At 38.0% G+C, this 17,911-nt stretch overlaps 2 protein-coding genes across 6 annotated transcripts in view; one reads left to right on the top strand and one right to left on the bottom strand.

Annotated features, from left to right (window-relative positions):
• LOC137391899 (pyruvate dehydrogenase phosphatase regulatory subunit, mitochondrial-like) overlaps nucleotides 1–5,515 on the top strand; it is a 51,173-nt gene extending 45,658 nt beyond the window's left edge. The window contains exons 16-17 of the mRNA XM_068078449.1: nucleotides 3,647–3,826; nucleotides 4,769–5,515. Coding sequence (XP_067934550.1) covers nucleotides 3,647–3,826; nucleotides 4,769–5,170 — 582 coding nt within the window. The 3' untranslated portion in view covers nucleotides 5,171–5,515. The remainder of the gene's footprint in view (nucleotides 1–3,646; nucleotides 3,827–4,768) is intronic.
• Nucleotides 5,516–5,677: 162 nt separating this feature from the next.
• LOC137391900 (hepatocyte nuclear factor 4-gamma-like) overlaps nucleotides 5,678–17,911 on the bottom strand; it is a 35,985-nt gene continuing 23,751 nt past the window's right edge. For 4 of the 5 annotated variants that reach the window (XM_068078452.1, XM_068078451.1, XM_068078453.1 and 1 more), the window contains 8 exons: nucleotides 14,903–15,041; nucleotides 14,340–14,470; nucleotides 13,186–13,310; nucleotides 11,027–11,176; nucleotides 10,297–10,537; nucleotides 9,134–9,239; nucleotides 8,906–9,036; nucleotides 5,678–6,431 (listed from right to left, as the gene is read on the bottom strand). In XM_068078452.1, coding sequence (XP_067934553.1) covers nucleotides 6,217–6,431; nucleotides 8,906–9,036; nucleotides 9,134–9,239; nucleotides 10,297–10,537; nucleotides 11,027–11,176; nucleotides 13,186–13,310; nucleotides 14,340–14,470; nucleotides 14,903–15,041 — 1,238 coding nt within the window. In that variant the 3' untranslated portion in view covers nucleotides 5,678–6,216. Of the gene's footprint in view, nucleotides 6,432–6,766; nucleotides 6,847–8,905; nucleotides 9,037–9,133; nucleotides 9,240–10,296; nucleotides 10,538–11,026; nucleotides 11,177–13,185; nucleotides 13,311–14,339; nucleotides 14,471–14,902; nucleotides 15,042–17,911 lie in introns of all 5 variants that reach the window. The other variant, XM_068078454.1, reaches the window with a different exon arrangement.

Here is a 17,911-nt window from a genome sequence, read left to right on the forward strand (position 1 = left end):
TTCACATATATAAACAAAGCAGCTGTTAGATTATATTTTTTAATAATTATGTAGGCTGAATTCTGATCATTTCAATTTTTTGAAATGTTGCAAATTAAAAAAATGAAATGTTCAGATTTTAGCCTACATAGTGATTTAAATACATAATTTTATAAACTGTTTGATTTACATATTTAAAATAAGGACAAAAAAGGGATACATTCAATATATAATATATGGTTATGGACCAAATGAACAGTAGGTAACCATGTTGTACATGAGAATTTTAGTATTCCTATAAAAAAGGTATATATATGCAGAAAATATAAGTTTATGATTATATGAAAACTTGTTAGTACTATAATATTAAATAGCTCGGATCAGTGTCCGCTTCGGTTGATTGGCCATATATAGGTGCCGGTGGTTGCTCTTGAAACCGAGCTTCATGAAGAAGTTGTTGAATCTTCAACAATGTGGTCGAGGCTACTTGTTTATTTGAGATTTGGCGGAGCTGCTCAGCAATCATCTTGCCAGCATAGTCATACTCATCCAATTTTGGGTTCCTACTTTCCTGCACTGTCATCATAGTGTCTGTTATCGCTTTTAAGGTTTTAGCTCTGGTTTCTTCAGACTCCGCCCTCTTGCGCTTGAGCGACCGGGATGGCTGAACTGCAGTTTCAGGCGCACTATCACCATTCATTTCCTCGAGACTGGGAGACGAGGCAATTGGTACAGCTAACACTGCTGAATCGGATTTATTCATGTCAGCTTGACTGGCTGAGTCTGTGGGTGCTGAAAAAGATGACGAATATGAGTTAGTTGTCGATTTGTCATACAGTAGCGTGGGTATTGTTACATGTACCATGTACAAATAATAAAACTCTCTATATGAACTACGTACCTTCACTAGGCATCTCAATACTAGACTCAGTCTGATTGACATGCACCGTCGCTGCAAGAAACATTAGGCTGGTGTAGTATGGCCAAGAAGGTTGATAAGTATCTCCAGCCCCTGCACCTGACCTCTGGGAACTGAGGACTTTTTTGTATTCTTTAAGCCAGTACGTGCGTAGCCCTTGATACTTGGCTTTGACAATTTGAACTAAAATGAGACAAAAAACTAAATAAATAATTAACACATTGAATTCTTGTGTAGGTAAGTAAACCAACGAGAGTGATCTCTAATAAAACCATCAGCATTGATGAAAATAGGTTGCAGTTTGGCGAGGGTTCAAATAAAAGCGATCATTATTAAATTTGTTGTAATAAACAAACTATTAACATAAACATTAATAATTTTTAATTACTACATGTTTACTACCTTTGCTAGATCAGCTGTTTACACAATAGATAACACTACACTGCGCACTATTGCTAGACCTACTAACCTGTACTGTTCAGCGACTTGGCTAAATCCACATACTGTCCTTGAGCCCGTGAAAAATGCTCCGGATGCGTATGGTTCCATATGTAGAACCGTGGCTGTAACTCTGTGATTAACTGCTCAGAGCTCAGTGTTTTCAATGCTAATTTTAATTGATCTTTAGGAACAACGGAATAAACAGCCATGTTTTATGATTGCTACGATCGCTAATGATATTACCCGCGCAATTGCGAAGTTTTGGAATTTTACGAGATATGATTGGTCAATTTATTGTTTCACTCCGACAAGGACGGCCGTCAAAATCGGACCAACATAGTATGTAGCATTTCACCGATTTTGTGTCTTTGACGGAGACGATGCAGTTTTTACAACCGATTTGCCTTTTACACCAGGCCGATTTTGTCGGAGTTGAAACAACTCCGACAAATCGGCCTGGTGTAAACGCACCTTGAGTCCTTGTTCAGATAATCGTTATGGACACTTCGAGCTTGAAGAATTAAGTCGTTGTACGAGTTTGCATATCTAATAATTGAACTCTTGCGGAGTTGATGAGTTTTTGTACGTAGGCTGAATGTCTGTTGAAACTGACAAGAGGGTCGCTGAAGCCAAGGCAAATGCTTATCATCATTTAAAGTGACCCAACTAAGTGTCGTTCATAATTGCCTTGGGAGGTGCATCCTGTTTACTGAGCTGAAAATCTATTTTAAACTTACACTATCTCTATTCGTGCAACAAGGTAAAGAAGATTGTGGCATCACCTGGCGATAAGGCATCTTGTACTATTGTAGCAGTATAGATGCTTTGTTTATCAGTTTATCACCGGTTATCTAAATAGACTCATCTGCCATCAACCAGTTCTTATCAGATTGACTCTCAAAGCCAAGCGCAGGCGATAGCCACTGATATGATAGTTTGGCAGGCTTTTGGTGACCACTGAAATGCTAGCTGGTCATGATACATCGGCTGCAATAGTGAGTAGTGTATAGCTTTGACAGTGTACTTGATTGGCATAAGTAATGCATAGCAATACACAATTCATATGTAATACATTGCAGAATGTACCCAAGTAATGCATAGCAATACACACATAAGTAGTGCATAGTAATACACATAAGTAAGACGGCAATACACACACAGGTAGTGCATAGCAATACACACATAAGTAGTGCATAACATTACACACATAAGTAGTGTATAGCAATACATACGTAAGTAGTACATAGCAATACACACCTAAGTAGTCCATAGCAATACACACATAAGTAGTGCACAGCAGTACACACATAAGTAGTGCATAGCAATACACACATAAGTAGTGTATAGCAATACACACATACGTAATGTATAACAATACACACACAAATAGTGCATAGCATTACACACACAAGTAGTGCATACTAATACACACATAAGTAATGTATAGCAATGCACATCAGTAATGCATAGCAATACACAGGTAGACAATACACAAATAGACAATACAAAACGCATTGTCACACGCAGAGTAGCTGTAATTACTGCATAGCAAAACACAAACCGTTTTATTTTCGCATAGAAGTGTATATCAATGATAAGTAATGCATAGAAGTACACAAGTCATACATAATACATTGCCACATAGTAGTCGTGATTACTGCATAGCGATACGCAAACAGTTTTACCTAATGCATAGAAGTGTACAGCAATAATAATTAATGCATTGCAATACAAGAGCAGCTGTAAGTAATGCATTGCAGTAAACAAGCAATGGTGAGTAATGCGTATCAATAAATGAGTAGTCAAAGATAATATACAACATCACAGACTTCTCATATGTAATGTATAATCATATACATTGCAGTTTTGGGTAGTGCATAGCAATTAGGAATGCATATCGGTCAATGAACAGGCATAGGCAATGAGTGAGAATAGGCAGAGCTAATGCATAGCAATACCAAAGCAATCATAAGTAATACATATCAGTAAATGGACAGTCATAGGTGATTCTCAAGTATAAGTGGTCCAATCATAGGTAATGCATTGCCATCCGCGGTAGTGATAAGGAATACAGAGCTGTATACACAATGCTCTGGACCTTGCATAAATATTTTACAAAATTCATAGAATTCAATTCTGTAAAATTTAAAGTTTTTGACTTGCTCTATTTCAACTCGCTCATTTATATCCCTGGCCGTATTAGTCATGGTTTCCGTGCTGGTACTAGGTTGGTGGTTGTTCATACTAGAGAATCTGCTAACAATACAGATTTAAAAGTTTTAATACTTGTAATTTATGTTGTTGCAGTATGCCTTGCACGTGTATGACACACTGATGAGCGTTGGCAAGCATTATGGAGTGCGTAACGCTGGATATTACGCGCTTAAATCCCTGCGTACTGAGAGATTCTTTGCTTACTGGGGTTCAGATCTGGGTGCTGATGTAACGCCTCTCGAGTGTGGCAGAGACCATTGGTGTAAACTATCTGTGAGTTGCTACTAAATTAATACCTTCTAGGTCTATTCTGTTGATTGGAGAGCCTGCTTAACCATCACCCTTATGTCATAATAGTTCGTTTTTATAACTGGGCTGACCTAGCGATGAATTTGTTGTTTGTAACCTGGATATATCTTGGCAAGGGTACCTTCAATTTGGGTTAAATCCTGTTTATTTTTTCGTACTGTTGGTGGATTCCGAGCACCTGGCAACCTCGCTGACGTGGGCTTCCCTAAAGTCAGGAATTTTATGGTCAGCTGTTGTCTTCGATTATGTAAAAAAATGTGTTTTTATTGGACAAGCTATTGGAAACCTGCGTAGTTATATTTGCGGCAGTTTACCTCTTTCTGACCACTGTATCCATTCATCAAACAATTTTGGTTTGCTTGAGGGAAAGGAGATAACATATCAGAGGCCAGAGGATTTACAACCTGCTACGGGCAGTTCCAATCCTTCGCTATAAATGGTTGATGTACGTGTAGGTGCAGAAAACAGCTAAGTGGAGATAAGAACCTGCCCGGCTTGTTGATAAGCTGCTCTTGTTTACATTCATCAGCTGATCATTTTCAACTTTGATACTAGTTTTTCACTCAGCCATGGTTGACACGCTCTGCAGGTGCAGCTGTCACATAGCCCATAAGAAATCACTTAGAGAACCCAGCTTGCTAGAGTACTAAAACTATTTTAAGCGTGCTTTGAGGTGAATGTTGTGTTTTTAGTGAATCAAAATTATTACGGACTTCGATTTGCTTTACAAGACATTTTCCCTTTCTCCGGCTACTCTCCTTTCTCTGGCTACTCTCCTTTCTCTGGCTACTCTCAAACAATAATAACATCTTGATGACTTTGCTAACTCATGAGTTCAAACCCGCTATTAAGTGAGCGGAATAAGTACTCTTCTCATCTTCGCCTGCTACTCTTTATTTTTTACAGAGCGATTTGGATTTTATTGGAAGAGACGCGCTGATGAAGCAGCGGACTGAGGGCATAAAAAGAAAGTTTATTATGCTCACACTCACAGATCACGACGAGGCAACTGACAACTTTCCCTGGGCGGGAGAACCCATATTCAGAAATGGCCGGCATGTGGGAAACGTGACAAGTAGCGCCTATGGTTACACATTGGGTTGCAATGTTTGCCTTGGTTTTATTCGTAATTACGAAGATGAGAGTGGAATTGTTACATTTTCTTACATAACAGACAAAAATGCCAAATATGAGATTGCCATTGGAAACCGACGGTTCTCAGCCAAGATTTACGCCTATCCACCAAAAATTGAAGCCGCTAACCTTGGCTTTTATCTGCCCACAATGAGAGTAGAACCACAAGGCTAAGCGGTCGGCTATGGTGTCTGTAACACTTCCATTGACTGGGCAGTATATTAGGAATCCCTTACAATAATCTCTTACAAAGACTAGCAATATTCGCGTTATTCAGACTTTAAAAAGTAAGCGCATGCATTTGTGAGCTCGAGTCTCAGCATTTGTGTTTCGATTTTGCAGACCTCAAATTTTATGACTTTGTAATTTTAGTGAGAAACCTTGCGTTGTATTTGACACTTTTTTAGTACGTCTAGCTTATTTGTTGTCTATTTGGACATATCAGAAGAGGGCTGTTGGAATCTTACTCTCGCATAATATAACTTTAGTCTTTACAGAGTCTTTCAGGCTTTACCTCTACATATTTTGACCACTTTTGATGTGATTAAATTGCAAGCTTGATGCGTCTAGGGAGTTGTCTGGATTAGTTGGCTAAGAGCCCAATCTATGTCAGCAACCGTAATGCATTTTCAATTTGCAATAGTCACTTGCACAGCATTTGATGAAATCGAATGCAAGAAGTTGGCATGGTATTCAGTTTTATATAAATATTATTATAATAGATATCTGTGTTGCTCTTTAGCACTATGTCACCGAACAACCTAAATTTAGTAAAAAAATATAATAGAAATATGTTGTAATTGCATATATGTTTATAATAAATGCTGTATACTCAAACCTGCCTTGATCGGCCAAAATATGAAGACCAAAAACTACAAACTGTTGAAAAACTATAAAATATTGTGCATTGACAATGGAGTCTATATACAGTAATAGATTGCATAGAGCATGTTTGAGGCAGGTCATAAACGAGTAAGTAAAAGACATACCAGCCGAATCTGTCAGCAAAGCAAATATATAAATATTTGACTCGTAGATGGATGCTTAGTCAAGTATCACATACGATTAAGAAGATATGCCAAGAGGTAAAAGAAATTTACAGAAGAAACACCTTTGATGTGCTAAGAGTACGTAATTTGAAGTTGCATGTACGCGTTGCAAATGAAGCAGCCTTTAAAGATTGGTTAGCAATATCATGATTATTATGCGAGAGGCAGTTATTATATGACCTCACGCTTGTACATCTTGTACTCAACTGGCGGAGGACTGGGCTGAGGTGTGTTGCTGCTTGATAGGTTAATGGGAACAGCTACATCGACGTCTCCACCCATTGTCATCATTGGGGAGACAATTCTGTTATGATTGATGATAGAACTATCAGCGGCCATAGGTCCATTATCATTTGCGGATGGGGGTGCGAGATCCTGAGCTGCACCTAAGCGATGAGAGTATTTAGGTTACGCTTAGTGAAACAAACACATGGACAGGCGTAACAATCCCAAGATGAACTTGAAATGGCTACTGAAGTGAAATTCTTAGCATCGAACAGTAAGACACTCAGTCTGAGAAAGACATACAGGGCGAGGTTAGCGATAGACCTATAGATAACAACCAACCCTTCACTACACACTACATTAGTAACTACTGAATCACCATTGACTTTGCTACCAATAGACCGGTGCATGTGATCAGAGTTAGCGGGAGACAGTGGGGTTGGACAGAAGGCATTAGTTAGCGCAGCTAGCAGCCACCAAGACAAGATGTTCTGACCTTGGACAGTGGTGAGGGTCATGGCACAGTATCAGTGATGACCACCCTTAAATCACCGGGGGAATCAGGAGGGCTAGATTCTGTGACAGACATCAATGAAAAAAATGACTAACTATATATTGAACATAATCAAGTTTGGAGAGCCTATGAAGAGATCAATGATGCTAGTAGCCAATAGAGTATCAGAAGACTAACTCCTCTCAGCAGTTGGTTTCTCATGAGATGCCTGGAAGTCAGCAAAAGAATCATTGTTCTATAGATGCTAAGTTGCGTAGCAAATTGTTACACAAGCAGCAATATTATCACTTCGCTAGTACTTAAGAGTACAATAGACCCGACAATGTTTTTTCAGACAGAATTTTAAAACCAGACATTACAAAAGCTTTCTGTTCACAAACCTGGCCTTTTCCCACACCCTCTGCCAATTTTGTACAGATCGTACATGACAGCTACACGACAAATCGTCTAATTGCAAATCATCTAGCCAGTGGGCTGACCGGCAACGCAGACCAAACATGATGTGCCGCTGGCAAATGACCAATGAAAGAACGGCGATGCAAGAAAATCCCAGACAAGCGAGAGAAAATTGCAAGACAATTGAAGTTTCAACCTTCTCATGCCAGACAGCAATGCAAACTTTTGTCAACATTTTGATACATTTGAAAACCTGGCAGACAGCTTAAAGAATTAAAAAAAGAATCTCATGCTTTAACATACATTGGACAATACATCGTGTACCATGTACCAAGCTTGCATTCCTCATGAACATCTACACATCGGGCTTTACATAGCCTGTTCATATCAACAAACCGCCTCAACTCTTTCACTGCCAACCATGTACAAATTCAGCTATCGGCCTAGTGCCAGCCATTTTACCGCAAACTGCCGATATTGCTTCATGATATATGTATACAGTATTTTTACAATTTCAATCTCTATCTAGAACATTTTTGTTAAATATTTTATTTTGCCAACATTTTAACCAACATTGCTATGCAAAAATTCAATGGATCTATACTTTGTGCGATGATAAAGCTATGTGAAGCTACGATCGATGCGAAGCTCGATCCTAACCAATGCGAAGATCGAAGACGATCCTCCACAATGTTCCATACTCTTACAAAACTATTACTTACACCACTATCAGAGACTGTGCTGCTACTTTAATTATCTGTATAATTACAAAAATCTAAATTGGCTATAATGTCATCAAAAATTTTCATTTTTATATTGGAAATTCTCAAACAAAAGTTTAAAATTACTTCGTTGTTTTAGGCTAATTTTATAGATAATTCTTCGGACAACACTGTCAATTTCGTAAAAGTCTTAAAGACCGTGGGTTATGTTGTCAACAAATAATAAAATTAAGTTACAATGCAATTGCTGGGAAAGTCGCAAAAATGCGTCTATGGCAGTCAACCCTAGAGAATGCATAAATGCGTTTACGGCAGCGAAAGGGTTAAAACCTAGATTGAAAAGCTCAAAAGGCGTCTACACAACCATTAAATACCAGAATTTGAAATGACATGCAAGAGACCTAACATTTTTGAACAGATATTGATAACAGATTTAAGAGGTGTAGTGAGATTGCATGATCTGACACAACGAGACATGGATGAAGGATCCAGGTTCTTTTCCACGTGCCCAGGCACACATGGCAAAAGCACACCCCTCCCTGAGCAGGCACCGGGATGACTCTCTGACAGAACTTAACATGTCTTATTCAACCCTGTTGGACTAAGGCAACTCGAAACTACAAATACTAGTTTCATCTTGAAATAGTTTAAATGTCTAACCCTGGAATCTGCTGCCAACCTGACTCAGCCGCTGCCAGATGAGGATACAGCGGCTGCCAATCACAGCATGCCTAGCAATCGTGTTGCCTCACATTTCACAATAACAATCAACATTGAGACAGAGTCAGCATCAAAAGAGAAACCAGGGATTACATGAACGGCGTTTAGAAATGTACGGAGTAGGGCATCATGCATGTGGTCCTATCTACTCAATGATGAACCCAGCCCCATCCTATACTATGTATAAACTTTTTGATAAGACACAATGGATGTACGTTACAAGTATTACCTGACATGAAACTTGTAGGATAGATAAAATGAGGGCAAATGTTAAGCAACATACCTCCGAGTAACATCTCCTGCAGTAGGTTGTCGATGCGCGCCTGTCCAAACAGCTTCGCAAATTGGATTTGCTCGATCATCTGCCACGCACAGCTCTGCAGTGACGGCAATGCTAACAACATTTCCCCAAACCTGCAGCACAGAAATAAGGACAGTCAAAATGGTACAAATGACCACAATCTTATTAGAGCCGATGCTGTAAGTTTAAGAAGGTTGGACAATAAATTACCTCCCACGACTGTCATACTGCCTGTCATTTATGTAGTCTTCTAGATTCAACTGTATCTGGAATCGTATACTCTTTATTCTGCTTGGGTCGCTCAGGCCTTTTGCATCTACGACGACAATAGATTAAAATGAGTGGTGATCATTTTGCAGCTCCAAATTCCTATTATTACAGATAAAATTAGACTGAATACCATCAAGATCTTAGCTTCTGTTTCATTTAGCTACAAATGAACAATGCAGCAAACTTAGACCAGAAGCTAAGTATTCGCAATTCTCTATACTACCGTACTTTTCGGACTATTAGCCGCTACTTTGTTCTGATGATTTGAGCCATGCGGCTTATATAAGGATGCGGCTATTCTGTAGCTTTTTCTTTCACCGCTAGGAGGGCGCATTAACCAGAATCTTCGGTTAGTGCGTCTTTAGCGGTGAAATAAAATACGAAACAATATTTAACGGTACTGTTCCGTTAGGCACTAGGTTAAAAAACGTCGGTTAATACGAAACAGTGCCGTTAGGCACTGTTCCGCGTTAAACAGCAAAGTTGTGGCCGCGTTAAAAAGCATCGTTCTGAGTTCTGCGCCCTATACAAAGGTGTATTGTTGTATTATGTATTGTTTTATTATCATTTTTTGGAAATTAAAGCAGACGTGGCTTATACAGGGGTGCAGTTTCTAGTCCGAAAAGTATGGGACATGATATTATTATATGTAGTGTCGACATCATCTCTCTAAAATAACAAACATCAGCTGCTATCGTATTAAATTCTGTAAGTTATGAAGAATTAAAAGCCAAACTTCTCTGCTATTGGTTGAGACTAGATAAAAATTCAGAAAACCTGTACTGAATGCTGAAAACAGAAAGAAATAAGTGTTAGAAATAAAAATAAATAAAATGGATTTTAACAACCAGCCCAAAACACAATAAGCATCATTTGGTGACACAGCTTTATGATTAGCAGAATTGGAACCTTGCCTTAAACTTGACACACCTTTAAACTCGTTTAGTTGGTAAAAATCAGTTAGAATAAAAAAGTGACACAAATAATTATTTGTTAAGGTTCCTATGTGTCACCCCTTTTTAAATAAACCAGAATTCTCCCTTCTGCCCTTTGGACTCTGCAAATGGCAGATAAGGCAGAAGAGATGAGTAATTTCCACTCACCGGGGTCAAAGAATAAGATGGACTTTAGACAAGAAAATTCGGAGTCATCTATCTGCGTCTCCTTGAGAGGTCGGACCACTTCATCGAGCACCTTATTGGCGACCCTGCTTATCTCCCCTGTCTGACAATCACGGGGTATTACGAAGTCATTGCCTAAGAGTAACATATCGTTGATGTTCATGGAACGTCTTGCCACGCCAAGGAGTAGATGCTCTCCAGCGTGTGCGCGTAGCAGAGCTACCTTAAACACAGCAATATGTTATGTCAAAACAGGAACTAGAAATGCGACTGAGAGATAACATTCCAAAGATTCTGATGTACCACTTAGGGATAGAACATTATAACTAGGCCGAAAACAGGAAGAGAAAAAACAAGAGAAAATGGTTCTGCGTGTACACAATTGATATTATTGTTATTATTTCTTGAGATTATTCTAGATTTGCTAGACAGTGATTAAAAGCATTCAGCTGTACATAACACAGCATGAGGCAGCTTAACAGCGTCCATGCTCTTTATAATATCGAGTAACCTAATTTTAGGCAAGCAATAGCGAAGAGCTAAAGATATGGGTGAAACTCTTTATTTTCAAATTGAAAATAGCAGGTCTAGAGGTGCATTATAAGAGAGCACTAAAAAGTGCCTCATCCTTCATTCAATGATTATTATAATTTTCAACAACAGAACGAGAAATGCAACCACCAAATGTAACTGAAATACAAAGAGAGCTCACCTGATCGTCAAGTGAAAGATCGCAAAAGATGGGTATGAACTTGGCCCACTCGACTAGTATCAGTAACTGTTTGCTCATTGACTCAACAACATCTTCTACCGTAGCCACACGCTTCTGGGAGAGGTCAATGCCGGGAGAAGGCAGCGGCATCTACCATAAATGATAAACACTGAATCCTAAACTACCTGTCCATAAAAAACGCAATCAATATCTACTGTGATTCGCATTTATCTAGTTCTCTGGCAATCCTTACTAAACTCGAAACTAAGAACTTTCATAAAACTGTTACAGTAGATTCTCTCTTGCAACAATAACGATAACATTTTTTCCAGCTGATGAAAACGATGCAAAAATTATTCATCAACTGCGAGGTTTCAAAAGCCATAGCTCTGAACTCACGTTTACAGACATCAACCGTTCTTAACAAAACTACCAGTTCAATTGAATACATGCAGATGAAACAAGCGTAAATATTAAACATACAATATTAATATCACGCCTTCCCTTACTTACCAATGTACTTTTGACAACGACTGGTAAACTAGCACTGAACTTAAAATATTTGTGTTCAGCTAGGTAAGATTGGTGGTTACTTCACAAAACTAGACGCAGTTGTTAGTCCGAGATTACAAAAATGCAGCTGAATACTACAGGTGTCTTGGGCTACATTGTCATCAACCCGCTATGGTTACAACATTGTTATGGGCCAGATATGTTAGTCCAATGCATATCAGAATTGCTAAACACTAGAGGCTAGTATTTCCTATCAAAGTTTATTTATTAGTTATTGAGCTGCAAGTACTAGCAGTTTGACTAGATACAAAATGCCAAGCCAAGTCATTGTTATAAAAACAATTTTTTCATCATTTTTAAAATGGCTGACATTCTTTTCAAAGACTACTTTGACTGATCAGTCAATGACAAAAACCATCTCATTCTTGGTCAGCCAATGACAAGAACCATCTCATTCTTGGTCAGCCAATAAAAAGAATCAGCTTATTTTTGATCGGGCAATGGTAAAATCTAGCGCTTTTAGGCAGATTCAACTAATTGAAAGATCTACCAAAAGTTTCCATGCTGAAAAGGCGAGTCGAAAGTAGAACATCAACAAGAGCTATCCAAAACATTGTGACATACTGCAAACTGACAGAAGATGCGTATCTTGGCAAGGTACCAGATGATGGAAAGCACAGCTCGCTGTATCACCAAGCAATACCGTGATAGCTAACTTGTTTGTCACAAATTGATTGCCTCATCATTACATTTGCCATTATTCAACTCAAAGCACGAAAGTAGATTTTTTTCACGATTTCGGAGAGCAAACAATTTGGTAGTGTCTCCTGGTTACACGCTTTCAAAATACTGAAAAATCGTCTGGCATATGTTAGCATTATAACACGGCAAATATTGCCAAGACAATAACACATCACTGACCAGTTAGAAAAACATACTTGCTTGTGGCAGCCAATCAGCACTCAGCTGAAATAGTAGGGAACTTATTTTCTTTCACTTATTATCACGCTGTGCATTTGTCTCATTTTCATAGAAAGTTACATTTCAATTGTGGAAAAGTTTGCTTTTTATATGCAGACAGAAAACTAAATAAAAAGCCTCTAGAACACCAAACTAGTTAAGTACAAAGCTAACTGAACGAGATTTTCCGAAAACGTAGACACATATGGTGAAGCTAGTCTGGCTGTTTAAATTCAACCATTATGATTGTCCCATTGCTTGCTGAAAAACAGACAAGCCCAAGAGCATTTTATGCAGAAATTGTTGTGTACGCATTCAATAGATGGGTCAAACCAAATGCTTTTTTAATATTTCAGCATGGTCATATGTTATGAGTGTTTATACAAAACCATACAAAACAATTAAATGATGTACAAGCTTGAGAATAGAATAAAGGTTTTACTATCCAACGTGACATATTCTTATTATCATTATAAGAATAACATAAAGTACTGAGAACAAAATTAAATTATTAATTTAATTTGACTGAAAAATTCTATTTACCAGCAAGTTCAAATGCCATTTACTGAAGTTGGCTTTCAAATTGTTGTCTACAAACATACAAAATGAAGTCTATGCAAATGAGCTCCTTGAGCAAGAATTATCGGTTACAATAAATCATATCACAGAAAACGTGTGAAGTTTACCTGGCTCACTTGTCGAGACATCATTTCTGCATTGAGTAACACGCTGACCGACAGCGAACTGTTCTGCACAACGTCATCGTAACTTGTTCTCCTGTTGCTTATCCGATCTCGCTCATTCTGCACCGCTACAAACGATGAACAGGTTATAAAAGTCGAGCTATTTACTCCCCTATTAGTCACAGAGACTCTGACTTCATGCAGTTGTTTAAACATCCCAAAGAATTGACTTTGTCACTAACTATGACAGGGGCCATCCAACGTAGCCCAATCCGGGAACTTGAATGCTATATGTACACAGACTAGTTTATAGTACTTTCAATAAAAACAAAGCTAAATTTTCTGATATTCACGAGAGACCTGATGGTAAATGAGGAAGGGTTTTTGATGAGCTCTGACAGGTGCTCAAATGATGACATATCCATGGTGTGCCAAACAGTAGCAGATACAGGACTAGAGCATGTTTCCTGATTTACTATAGTAAGGTTTATAGTAAGCAGGATGTTTTGAAGACATACATAGCTTGTTCCTGACACTGCATACTTGGCTCCAGAACAGAGCTCCCTATTTCTTATCATCGTTGCACCCCCTTCGTTTAGAATGAAACAAAAAAGGCTTATAACCGAATGAAAGACAGACATATTTGGAATATATGAAAAAAATATGTAATTGGAAGGTTATTTTACAAATATTAACAATTTCACACAGCAGCATTATATAAAAACACATCAGTTTATGATCTTCAACAGTTTTCCCTGTTTTCTCTGCTATTATCTGGTTGAAACCTGGTTCCTTGTGGGTCAGTGTAATGCGCAGATCATTTCCAGGACAAATGTAACATTATGACATATATTTTTATGTATAGAAAGGATGAAAATCCGGATTCACATCAGCTAGTTGTTGCAAACACAACATAAATTTTCGAGAGAGTTGGATTGTCAGTCTCCCCAATTGATTATTGCCCCCTTTTAGAAACAGCAGCGCGCATTGCTAATCTGGAAGGCCTGATCTAGACTATTTATCTATCAGAATGAATGGTCGGACTTGAAACCAATTGAGTAAACAGCCCAAAATGCTTATAATAAGCGAGGTGAGAAACATCAACTTCAGGCCAATCATCATCCCACTCTCACGTTTCCCAACCTACATTCACCCACCTTCCTTCTTCATGCCGGCCCGGAAACACTTGCGCAGACGACAGTACCGACATTGATTCCTCTTGTCTTTGTCGACAACACACGACCGGTTGAATCTGCATGAGTATATCTGGTTTTTACGTACACTTCGCCTGCAAGAGAAGTCAAGAGATATTCATACTTCGTAGAGCGCAGCGAACAACTTGTACAAATCAGTTGACAAAACAATAGCGTAATGTTACAGATCGGGGCCAGATCATATGACAAATTGTGAAACAGAAATCTTCAAGTTGGAGGCAACAACCATAAAAGCAACATCCTGTACTAAGGTGTAGCCATCCAACTGCTGAAAGGTATGCAACTATAAGCTTCTGGTAAACCCGTGATGTAAAAAAAATGGAAAACTGGCTATGATTAAGTGAAACCATTGGACTAATTCCATCAAAGCCCTGGAATATTTGTTACCATTTCATAAGTTGGATAATTTCTGAACTCATCAAAACAACATTTCTAAAAATAACTCCTAAGAAGAAATAAGAAGGGAAACAAGCTGTTATTATGATACATGATCGGAGTTGTCCTACCTGAAGAACCCTTTACAGCCATCGCAGCTGGAAGCACCATAATGACGACCCGTGGCCCTGTCGCCACAAATATTGCAAAGTTGTGATGCCAGAGTCTGGAGCCCTTGCTGGTCTCCTGACTCGCTCTGTACATCCGCCGCTACAACAACCACCAGTGTATACAGCCTACAGCTACAACTATTTCATGCAATCACCGTATTTTACAGATATTTACAAAACTGGCGCAGTGTTAAATCCCGCTTGAATATCCCACATTAATAATACAGAAAATCTCACTTGAGAATATGGAGTGAATTAAAAAAACACAAATATTTATACTGCAGGTGTCAGTATTATTTGTAGGCGTGTATATTACAATTAGAGATAAAACTATGTTAGAAACCTAATAGACAGCCTATCTTGGTCAGAGACCTTAAACGAAAAAGAACTCATAAAGATCAAATGGGTAAATCTAATAAAAAAAATAATTGTTAACGGAAAACTCAAAACTTAAATTTATTTTCAGTTTTAACAAAATCAACGAAATGAACATAAAATGTTTTTTTGTTTATAAATATAAAATTACATTTAGATGCAACAGGAGATCTGGTTAAATATAATTTTTTGCCGTTACCAGTATTCAGAAGAGGGTGTTAAATTATGAAATTTCACATAGCAATTGATAGAATGATGAAAAGGAAGAAGTAGATATACCATTTGTAAGTACAACCAACTGACCATTAACAAATATTCTAACCTGTTACCCATGGCAATAGAGATGTACAAGGTAATCATTTATGCTAACAAGGAAATATCTTATTTCCACCAAACGCTGATATACGATATCTTAGTCGTATGCATGCCGTTTGCAAAAGTTGAATTCTGATTTGTTTACAAGCTATATCCTATGGCTATCGTCAGCTTGGAATCTACTATCAGGCAAAGTGCCAGGGCACCTAATCCGCGGATAGCCACACACGATAGCCGTCATCCGCTGTCAGTATTTACTGCTAAAGAACACAGGTTTTTGGTCAGCATGCCAAATACTAAACGACCATAACAACATCTCTGCACCGGTTGCCGCCGTAATTACGGGCACAGCTGATTGCCGCAACTGCGGTCACATGTTGCAAGGCACCGTATTTATTCACTGAACTCCAAACTGTCAAGATTATAAGTGATTCTCTATTAGCTGGCATTGGGCCAACTGTGGCCACGTTGAACTTCAGTGTTTAGTTGACAAACCATTGTTTATGCTTTGCCGAACTACTGGGTAAATGTAAGTCAAAAAGTGACCATTGTTTGCTTTGATGGTTAAACTGTCAACTAGAAGGCATGATTAACCCTGTTATTGACAAGCACAAAGGCACAGATAACTTCAAGTGTTAAAGATACTGTGATATGGTGGCAGAAGATGATTATAATATCTAGGAATAAAATGATTTGTAAAATCGGAGAATGAACAGTCATCGTATTACTAATATATGAGAGTAATCAGTTCACACAAGGAGTGCTACTTATCATATCGACACTTTTATCGTTTCTCAAATCACAACAGCTAAATTTGTCTTTCGGCCATTTTCAGAAATTTCAAAAAGCAGATTAATGCAAAGCTTGATCAGGTGTGTTCCGTGGAAAGGGCAGATCATGATAGAGGCTGATGACAGGCAAGATAAATTTGCATTAACAAAGATAGTGATCTGGAATTGTCATTTATTTAGAGTTGTGTGCATCAATCTATCCAATAGCTGCCTAGTAATCTAAACAGTACCACAAGTGCTGCCTGACAAGAAGTGATACATCAAGACCAGTGTGTCTTGCGTATGTGTTCCGCCGTTGTATGTAATTTGAGGAGACTTAACAGTAGTTATAAGGTTTAATGTAAACCTCGTATGTTGCAAGTTGTTACTATAACACTACAACTCATTTCTATAGGAATAAAGTTATGAAAACATAAACCACAATTTTCTAAGATGGCAAACAAACACAATTACAAATTGTATATCTATCAAATAAAAGGTTGTATTTGAAGAGGCAATTGAAAATAATTTGGAGACCATAGCAATAAGAAAGGGCAATTATTAAACATGGTAGCAACATGTAGAATAAACACATATAACTACTGCTAGCCGCACAGTTACTATTCTATCAACATGAATGTCAAGACTTCTAAAAAAACCTGATATTAACTTTTTAGCATTCGTAGCTGATATTGGCGCTGTTTGCTAAGCGACGATCAATGTTAATATTTTAAAATGATAGGGTTATCATCAATGGAGCTTTAAAATGATAGAGTTATCATCAATGGAGCTTTTCGTACCTCCGTTAAATCACTGTTGAACGCTTATATCATATATACTGAGACGACCTTCACAACAAAATGTCTTCCTGTTGCATATCTACTATGTTTTAGAAAGCACAAGTCTCTCTTGTAGAATAGCCATTATTTATAATTTATATTGCTGCTACCATGTTAGCTAGCACCAAGTTAGCTAACACTAGCAGTCACTTTGGACGTAACACAACTGTAATCATTAACAATTACTTTTAAAGGTGGTCTGCAAATCAATTCTTCATATCAGAATATATTACCCTTTTGGCGTAAACTTTGCCGTTCTGTACAGCCATGGAACTTAGCCTATTAGCAATTGCTCATTAGTAACATAATGTCTTGCATCAAGTATTAAATCTGCCTCAACAGAAATATTCGATAATAATAAAGTACTTCCTGTTCTCCGATCCGTCAAACTGGAAGATTTCTAGGCTATAGGTTCAGACAGCTCTATATAATTTTAACAACAATAAGATAAAATGTCTCATGTTGTCAGCTCTTACCCCAATGCTGTGCATATTAGACAAAACAATATCACCCAATTGTTTTTCTTAGAGGCCAATTATACACATAATACAGTCACGACTTGCCTACCCAACTACTGCCTGTATTTGCTAAAAAAGCTTTCAATAAACTCCAAAAGATCAGGCAACAGATTTTTCTAGTAATAGTTCCGGCCCCTTCAGCGATACTCTCAT

This window comes from Watersipora subatra, chromosome 3 (assembly GCF_963576615.1).
Source record: "Watersipora subatra chromosome 3, tzWatSuba1.1, whole genome shotgun sequence".
Classification (NCBI taxonomy): Eukaryota; Metazoa; Bryozoa; class Gymnolaemata; order Cheilostomatida; family Watersiporidae; genus Watersipora; species Watersipora subatra.